The 9788-nt window shown below is 50.1% G+C and overlaps 1 protein-coding gene across 1 annotated transcript; it reads left to right on the forward strand.

The window, feature by feature from the left end:
* The first annotated feature begins 668 nt into the window (after positions 1-668).
* On the forward strand, positions 669-6367 carry MEX3D (mex-3 RNA binding family member D). Its single transcript, XM_083594563.1, has 2 exons — positions 669-1485; positions 5051-6367. The coding sequence occupies exons 1-2, from the start codon at positions 780-782 to the stop codon at positions 6280-6282; spliced, it is 1938 nt and encodes a 645-aa protein (XP_083450689.1). The 5' UTR covers positions 669-779; the 3' UTR covers positions 6283-6367.
* Positions 6368-9788: the final 3421 nt, after the last annotated feature.

Below are 9788 nucleotides of genomic sequence, written 5' to 3' on the forward strand. Positions count from 1 at the left end.
AAAAAGGGATGGAAGGGGCTAAAGGCAAAAGGGAAGGATGGAAGGATGAAAGGAAAGGGAGAAAGAGAAGGGAAGGAAGGAAGGATGAAAGGGAAGGGAGGGAGGGAGGGAGAGAAGGAAGGAAGGAAAGGGACGGAAGGGGCTAAAGGAAAAAGGGAAGGGAGGAAGGTTGGAAGTAAAGAGAGAGGGAGGGAAGGAATGAAGCAGGGAGAGAGGGAGGGAGGGGGGAGAAAAAGAAAGAAAGAAAAAGGCAGACAGACAGACGACCCGCAGCAGCAGCAGCAGCAATCGCACCCCCCCCCAGCCCCTGCCAGTTGCCCCCCAAGGGTCCAGGGCGGCGGAGGGGGAGGCGAGGAGGGCGTGGCTGTGATTTGCCCTCCCCCTGCTTCTCCCCCCCCCTTGGGCGCATGCGCGCTCCCGGCCGCTCCTCCCGGCGCCGGCTCTCATTGTTGGGCACCGGGTGACGCGCGGGCGTCGCGGGGCGAGGCTCGGACGCCTGGTGGGTGCGGGGCAGCTGGCTGGGCTCCCCTCCTCCTTCTCCTCCTTCCTTCCTTCCTTCCTTCCCTCCCTCTCTCTCTCTCTCTCTCTCCTCCTCCCTTGGATGGGCTTGCAAACAAAAGAGGGGGGCTGGGCGAAGGGGCTGGGGCGCGCGCAAAGGCGGGCGGCGGCTGGGGGCGGTGCGCAGCCCCCCAAAAGCCGGGGGTCCCAGGCTGGGGGGCCAGCAGGAGGAAGAGGAGGAGGAGGAGGAGGGAGAGGGAGGAGGGGGTCGGGGGCCTGCCATGCCCAGCGCCCTCTACCAGCTGGAGGGGGGTCCCGGCACCTGCTGCCCCCCTCCCGGCTTGGGCAGCCTGCTGCTGAACCCCCAGATCCTGCCCCCCGCTTGCTTCGACCCCAACAGCAGCATCCTCCCCAAGGGAGACCTCTCAGAGCATCCTTCTCCTCCTGCGACGGAGGACCACCAGAGGGATGAGGATGCTGAGCTTGGGGATGATGGAGAAGAAGAAGAGGAAGACCCCTCCGCCGCTCTCCGCTTCGCCCTGGACCAGCTCTCCATCTTGGGCTTGGCTAAGGAGGAGGAGGAGGAGGAAGCGGCTAGAGGAAAGGCGGAGGAGGAGGGTAGAGGAGGAGAAGAGGAGGAGGAGGATGCGGCGGCGCAGCAGCAACATCAGCACCAGGAGAAGGATGGAGACCATGGACCGCTTCTGGAAGAGACAGAGGGGCTGGACCGCTTTGCCTATGCCGGAGGAGCAGGAGGAGCGGCGGTGGCTCTGCCCCTCCTGGGCCCCGAAGGCGGCAGTGCCCCGCCGCCCCCCGAGATCTTCGGGGCCTTCCCGGCCCACTTGGGGCCCCCCCACGCCCCGCAGCCCCCCCTGCTGGCCGGGCAGCACCTGGGCAGCATCGGAAGCCGCAAGAGGAGCGTCAACATGACCGAGTGCGTCTCAGTGCCCAGCTCAGAACATGTGGCCGAAATTGTGGGCAGGCAAGGTAAACCATAAAAGCTGCAATTAATGGGGAACCCCTGGGGTGGGTGTTGGGGGGGGCGCTGGTTTGCTTTGCCCACCTTGGAACAGGAGCCCAGCAGGTGAGGAGCCGTGACAGGGAGACCCTTTCCGAAATGCGCAAATAATAATTTTACTATTTATACCCCGCTTGCATTGCCAAGACACCCACTTAGTAAAACTCACTTGTGAGTTTCCTTTTGGGGGGGAGTGGTCATTATTATTATTTTTGCATGGGGGTGGCCTGTGTTTTCAGTGCGGCCTGCCCCCCTCTCTCTCCCCTTAACTTTCTTTTAACCAAGAAATAAAATGGGCATCTTCTAGGCAGCGCCTTACGAAGAAAAATCCCAAAGTTAGAGCCATTTCTCTCTCTCTTAGAAATGGGATTTTTGTGGAGGGAGGGTGGAATTAGAGGACAGGCATGCTTGCAGGGGGGGCATATTGGTAGCTAAGCTAGAGGACACCCCTCCTCCAAAAAAATGGTCTAACATAAATATATGTTTACCGTTTTTCAACGTAGGATGGAAATTGAGAGGGGGGTAGTTTACCTCTCTGTGACTTCCTCCCCCCCCAAAAAAATACACCCACCAAATTGCTTACCACCTGAGTTTATAAAGGCAGCCCTGTAGAGCTTTTTCTCGCAGATTTTAAGGCCTCAAAAGATTCCCCCAAACCATGAACTGCCTTAAACTCTAGGCCTATCCCATTTCTGCTTTGGGGTGACTGGGGGGGGAACCCCACACAAACCCCAAATCCTCTTGTTCTTCTGTATCCTAGGAACAGCGAGAAGGGAAGGGAAGGAAGTTTGGGGAGCGCTTGACTTTTTTGCCATCCCAAAGCGAAATAAATCAGTGTCTCTTTTGATATCTGTTCAGACCTGCCCTCGCTTTTATAAAAAGGAGAGAGACAGAAAGAGAGATTTGGGCAAGAGATTTTTGATATTGGAAGGGGGGAGGCTGGAATCCCTCCTCTCTGGGAGACCCATGTCAGCCTGTGTGCAAGGTTTGCCTCCCAATACGACCCAGGTAAAACTGTTGAACCTTTTGAACCTTCCACTGAAATTAAAATTAAAATAAAAAAGGGTGGCATCCGATCGAGCTCTGCTCAGGGTCGATGGGCCTAGAACGAACGGGCCTGGATTTCAGTGGGCTTACTCTGAGTAGGACGAACTTTGCCATCGGTCATTTCCCCACCCCCCAAAGAAACCCTCCCAAAATTCTTGATGGACCTTGGTGTTGCCATTTGCGTCTTTGTCTTGTGTTTTGACTTCCAAACTTCACCTTTTCAAAACAAAACCCCTCTCTTTTTTAAAAAACAAACCCTGATGTGTCTTTGATTCCCTGCTTGGAAAAGGAAGATAGATTTTTTTAAAAACGGCCTAGAAAGGGGAGTAGGTTGAATATTAAACCACCGCCCCTTTGCTTTTTGCAAAAATAAAATACGGATGAAAGCAAACCTAGTTTTAAAGCATATGTTTAGGGTTTGCAAAAAAACACACCCCAAAATGGAACAGTATCACACCCTTCCTGCTTTAAGTGTGGAACCGGTTGTGACGTGCAATTCCACACACACACACACACACACACACACACACACACAGCATTTCCCCAAATCTCTATATATCTAAGGCTGGCCTTCCCATATGCTGCAACCTTCCTTGTCTTTGTTCCTTCAGCTCCTGTGCAATGTTCCTGAATTCCCAACTTCTCGCTTTGGGGTTTTGCTTGCTGTTTTTATTTTTCTTATTTTCCCCCCAATGTTCTTTTTTTTTGGGGGTGCATCTCTCAACACGCCCCCCTCCCCTTTGTTTAATCTTCGCTTTGTTCCTTTTGTGAGAGGTGCACGCTGTCTCGAAAGCAGTGACATCACGCTCCCTGCTTCCGATTGGACCGCTCCGGGAGCACACACACCCCTTTCCCCGCCCCCTAGGCCACGCCCATCTTAAATTTAGACTATGTCCAGCTTCAATTTTTTTGCACAGAAGAGGAGGGTGGGGAGATGCATTGGGTTCAGTACCAGATTTACATATAAGCTAAACAAGCTCTAGCTTAGAGCCGCACTCTCTTGGGGGGGGGCCCAAAAAAATTGAAGGGAAAAAAACACCTGGATGTACATTTCCAAAATATAAGATAAAAAGCAAATAAAGTAAAACCTTCATACAGCAACAGTGTTTTGTGTTGTGTAGGCTCCTGTGATGTCAGTATTATTATTATTTCATGTTATAGCAAGTTTCCAGAGACTAGATGATGAGTCCTTTGTAAACTGTGTTTCTAAAGGAACTTTTGTTCTTGCCAAATGCCAATGTGTTTGCATTATTAAGTTTGTCGTGGACAAAAAAAAATCATTTTAAGTTAGAGCTTAATAATTTTTTCACTCTTAATATACTTCTTCTTAATTGTATTTCAGTTCAACCATTACTTTGATAAAATACATATTTTGTTACGTGCAAATGGCTTGAGATACCTATGAGGTCCATAAATGACCATATAGCATATATTCAACACACAAAAAACAGTGACAATTTGTTGTTGACAAAGGACAGCTGGACATAGAAAGGGCCACATTACCTTCAAGACCTGAGGGCCACATCAAACCTAAATCCGGCCCTAGCCGCAGTAGTGACATACATAAATAACCTTTTTTGACACCTGGGTATTTCGGTCTGAATTATCCCCAATCAAAAAGGACGCTGGTTTTCTTTCTTTCTTTTTTTCAATTTTTTTAATTGATTTTCCAAAATTTTTAAAACAAACAAACAAGCATAAATCTTATCTATACTTAATCCAATCTTCATAACATTGTTAGGTGACTTCCTCTAATCCCCCTGGCTGAATTTCAGTGTAACAGTTTTCCAAAACTAAATTTCTCATAAAATTTAACTTAATCAGTTAGCATCATTTTTTCTTTTCATTTTGACTTTAAACATTTTATTCTCTAACATCACCTGTTTAAATCCTAAGCCTATCTGATATTTGCAAGTGTTCCCAGTTAAGTTATCTTAGCATATTTAACTAAATAGTCTTTGAATTTCATCCATTCGTCCTGGTACTCCTCCTCCTCCTCCTCCTGGTTGCGGACTCTTCCGAAAAGTCCATCATCTTCATCTGCCATTCCTCCACTGTTGGGACTTCTTGCGATTTCCAATTCTTAGCTAACAAAATTCTAGCTGCAGTTGTAGCACACAAAAACAATCTGACATCTTTAAGGACGCTGGTTTTCTTGGGAAAGTACCGTATTTTTTTCTCTATAACACGCACCTTTTCCCTCCTAAAAGGGGGAAATGTGTGTGCGTCTTATGGAGCGAATGCAGGCTGCGCAGCTATCCCAGAAGCCAGACCAGCAAGAGGGATTGCTGCTTTCACTGCGCAGCGATCCCTCTTCCTGTTCTGGCTTCTGGGATTCAGAATATTTTTTTTCTTGTTTTCCTCCTCCAAAAACTAGGTGCATCCTATGGTTTGGTGCGTCTTATAGAGCGAAAAATACGGTGCTTTTGAACGTTTATTTCGACCGAGAGCTAACATTTCGACCGTTTCTCTTCCGCCCGGCTCCAGGGTGCAAGATCAAAGCCTTGCGGGCAAAAACCAACACCTACATCAAGACCCCGGTGCGAGGCGAGGAGCCGGTCTTCATCGTGACGGGGAGGAAAGAGGACGTCGAAATGGCCAAGCGCGAGATCCTCTCGGCCGCCGAGCATTTCTCCATGATCCGAGCCACGCGGAACAAAGCCAGCGGCACGGGGGGCTCGATCCTCGGCCCTCCGAACCTCCCAGGGCAGACGACCATCCAGGTCCGCGTCCCGTACCGAGTGGTGGGCCTGGTTGTGGGCCCCAAAGGCGCCACCATCAAACGCATCCAGCAGCAGACGCACACGTACATCGTCACCCCCAGCCGAGACAAGGAGCCCGTCTTCGAGGTGACCGGCATGCCCGAGAACGTTGACCGGGCGCGGGAGGAAATCGAGGCCCACATCACCATGCGCACCGGCTCCTTCGTCGACGTCAACGCCGACAACGACTTCCACTCCAACGGCACCGACGTCTGCCTGGACCTCCTGTCCGGCGGACCCTCCAGCCTCTGGTCCAAAGCCCCCAATCCGGCCCGCCGTGCCCTGCCCGGCCTCCGCAGCGACGCTTCCCCAGCGGAGACCTATTTCGGCGGCCCCGTTCCCGACGGAGCGCCCAGCAGCCCGTTCGGCGGCGGCTTCCCCTTCAGCGACGCTCTGGGCTCGGACGACGGCGACTTTGCCTTCGACTTCCTCCCCTTGGAGCTGGCGGCGCCGGCCCACATCTGGTCTCCGTTCGAGCCCCCCGCTGACCCGCTCCAGGCCTTCAGCCGGTCTTCCTCCTCCTCACACAGCGGCGCTTCTCAGCGGCGCAAGAGTACGCCGCGGCACTCGCCCACCTTCCCGGAGGCAGCGGCGGCCCTGGAGCACCCGCTGGCCCGCCGGATCCCGAGCGATCCGGTCAGCGCCGTCCCCTGGCTGCCGCCGCAGGGCTCCCTTTCATCCTTCTCTAACAGCACGGGCTACTCGTCGTCGTCGTCGCTGCCCGGGAGCCTCTCGGCTGCGTCGGGCTCCCCCACCGACTCCACCGGCTCCGAGGGCCCGCGCAAAGCTTCCCGCGAGTGCATGGTTTGTTTTGAGAGCGAGGTGATCGCCGCCTTGGTGCCCTGCGGCCACAACCTCTTCTGCATGGAGTGCGCCATGCGCATCTGCGGCCGCTCCGACCCCGAGTGCCCGGCCTGCCACACGCCTGCCACGCAAGCCATCCACATTTTCTCGTAGGCGCGGTGGGTTCCCAGGGGTCCGGCGGCCCCGTTTTCCCACCCCACTTTACAAAAACACGGCCGGCTTTTTGCGAACTTCAAAACTGTTTCTATCAACCTTTTTTTAATATAAAAAAGCACACACAAACACGGCGGATTGCGGCGGGGAGGGAGAGGGGCACCCAAAACGCATCCGTAGGTTACGCCTTCGCTGCGTAATACGCGAGATTTGGAGGTGGGCGGGAGGGGAATGAAATGAATTTGGGGGAGCGGGAGAGCGGGGATGGAAGTGCCGCGCCGATTTCAAGAGTTGGGCTGATGGAAATATATTTTAAAACAATATTGTTTACAGGATAGCTTTAACTCAATCCGGGCGCAACTTTTTCCTCCAAATAGCAGTATTTTCGTTCTCTCTTTTTTTACAAACACTAACGCACCGAGCAAAAACTGAGGTCCGCATTCACTATAAAAGGGGCCACAGATGATGTTCTTTAATCGAAAACACCGTCTATTAATATTTTTGCATATACATTTTTTTTGGGGGGGGGTCTGCGGTTCCGGGTTTGTGGATTGCGTTCGGCTCAGTTCTGCAGAACCTCTATCAACGGGCCAAATCCACAACCATGCATTTAAAGCAGAACGGCGACGCTTTTAACAGTCCTGAGGATTCCGGGAAGTATAGTTTTACGGCGCTGAGAGTTGCTAGGAGACCCGCACCCCGTTGCCCTCTCGGCGCTACAGTTCCCAAAGTAGTTTGGCAACCAGCCCCGTTTCCCAGAGAACTCTGGGAATTGTAGTTTTCCCCGAGGGTGACTGGGGGCGGGTCGCCTCACCACTCTCAGCGCCCTGAACGAACCACGCTTCCCGGGACACTATGGTGCCACAAATGTGGCCGTTATTCGTGTCCCCGGACCGAGGTTGGCCATGCCCATGGATTGCAATGGGTCTACTCTGTGTAAATGCCGGATCCAGCCCAATGTGTCTACCTTCCTTAAACCCGTTCAGTGGGTTTAAATTGCATCAAACTCTTGGTTTTTTGCAATGAGTCTTCTCCAGTTATAGCTAACATTAGAGCTCAGACATATTTAGGTGGACATACTGTATTTTTTGCTCTATAAGACTCACTTTTCCCCTCCTAAAAAGTAAAGGGGAAATGTGTGTGCGTCTTATGGAGCGAATGCAGGCTGCGCAGCTATCCCAGAAGCCAGAACAGCAAGAGGGATTGCTGCTTTCACTGCGCAGCGATCCCTCTTGCTGTTCTGGCTTCTGAGATTCAGAATATTTCGTTTCTTGTTTTCCTCCTCCAAAAACTAGGTGAGTCTTATGGTCTGGTGCGTCTTATAGAGCGAAAAATACGTTGCATATATAATTTTTGTTGGTAAGACAAATAAAAACCCGCTGTCCCCCCTCCAAAAAAATCCATGCGAAGAGAAGTGGGGGGTCATTTGGGGGGATCACCGCAATCAGAAAAGATGGGGCGAATCTATGGGGGGGAATCGAACATTATGCCAATTTAAGCGACAAGTACGCACACACAGAAAGGAAAATTTGCCTGTATCCGGGGTTAGACCCATTTAAACGAATGAGTCCATTAATTTCAATGGGCCTACTCAAGAGTAGGGGCTTGGTTACACCCCATTATCTCTCGTTTTTTCTTTTTCTCGGCCTGGGTTTTGTTTTTTTAAAAAAGAAAACTTTTATTTTTTACTTCTGTGTATATGTAGGGAATTTCTAGGGGAGAATAATTTACTTTATTGAATAAATTTTAAGAACTAAAATATATTTTATTTTTTAAAGAAGGGGGGAGGAGGGAGGGGGGCTGGGACGGGGGCCGGAGCTTTAACCCGACCGCGGCTAAAGTTCTTCTCATATATATATTTGGTGATCTCACTTGCTGATTACGAGAATTGTATGCAGAGATTTATTTTTTTGAACTTTCAGAGCCTTCTTAATAATAAGAATAAAACAATAAGAAGAATAAAGACTTTTTTTGCTACCGATGAAGCACTTGCGTCGTGCAGCCGGCGGGGTCGGGTCTGGGCGTTATTGTGGGTAAACTTTCAAAGTTTAAGCATGTATCGTGCCTTACAACAGATTCTGGGGGGAACATCCTAGCATTGAGGGGGCCAAATGTCTGGTCCTGGGAACTCTTGTCAAGCCACATTGCCAGAAAATTTAAAAATGCACCTGGGTCCTTTGGTAAGTTGGCAACCCGAATAAGCAGAGGCGCTGCAGCCAATGTGTGCATTTGGCAACCTCACAAGCTAAAGTCCGTTAGAGACATTTACGCTTATGAGATATTCATATACGATACAGTGGTACCTTGGTTCTCAAACTTAATCTGTTCTCATAGTCCGGTCCAAAAGCAAGGCACGCTTTCCCATAGAAAGTAATTCAAACGGATTAACCCGTTCCAGACTTTCAAGAACAACCCCTAAAACAGCCATTTAATGTGAATTTTGCTAACGAGACCATCGATCCATAAAATGAAAGCAAGAATCAATGCGCTGTACTATAAAATAAATAGGACAGTATTGTAGATGATAAAAATTAAAATATATTTTTTTCTTACTGCACTGATGATGGTCATTGTTTGGATGGGGGGCTTTTAACCATTTCCACAGTCGCACAGTCAATCCATCAGTAGCTGAACTGGGTTCCACACAGTCACAAAAACGAACCGAAAAAGCCTCAAAAACAAAAATGCAAAATAAATAGCGGAAACAAAAGCGCCAAACTTACTCCATTCCGGAAGTCCGTTTGACTTCTGAAATGTTCGGAAACTGAGGCACGGCTTCTGATTGGCGCAGGCGCCCCGGAAACGATAGCTGACAGCCGCGTCGGACGTCCGGCTTCCAAAAAACGTTCAAAAACCGGAACACTCACTTCTGGGTTTTTGGCGTTTTGGAAACAAGGTCCCATTGTACTTTTAAAACATGTTTCGAGCTTTAAATTCTAATCGCCCCCTCGCTGGCTTTCCTATGGGCAGCGAGTCTCAGCATCCCAGTTTTAAGAAACTTTCCGTCCCCACAAATCGAAGCACATAACTCATAAATCGCCGGCGGCGACCCAGGCGACTGGGCAGACCTCGCAGGGTCGTTGGAAAGAGAAACATTCGCACAACCCTGAACTCCTTGAACGAACCTTAGAATCAAATGACGTGAAACAAATTCTAGATTCAGGTAGGTAGCCGTGTTGGTCTGACACAGTCGAAACATATTAAAAAATTAAAATGTCCAGTAGCACCTTAGAGACCAACTAAGTTTGTTCTTGATATAACCTTTTGTGTGCATGCACGAAATCTGAAAAAGTGAAACAAATTCGTTTTTCATTTCCGCTTGGATGCAAAACACACAGACACACAAAAGACCTTGGAGCAGTTTGACGAAAAGATAAAAACAAGGAAAAAACGACAATTCTACTTTAAAACCGTCGGGATATTTCGTACTCTCGTTTCTTGGAGGTTGTCGATGGGTGGCTGTCGATAACGGGTGTTTTGGCTGAGATTCCTGCCTCGCGGGGGTT

This window comes from Podarcis filfolensis (genome assembly GCF_964270895.1).
Source record: "Podarcis filfolensis genome assembly, chromosome: 18".
NCBI lineage: Eukaryota > Metazoa > Chordata > Lepidosauria > Squamata > Lacertidae > Podarcis > Podarcis filfolensis.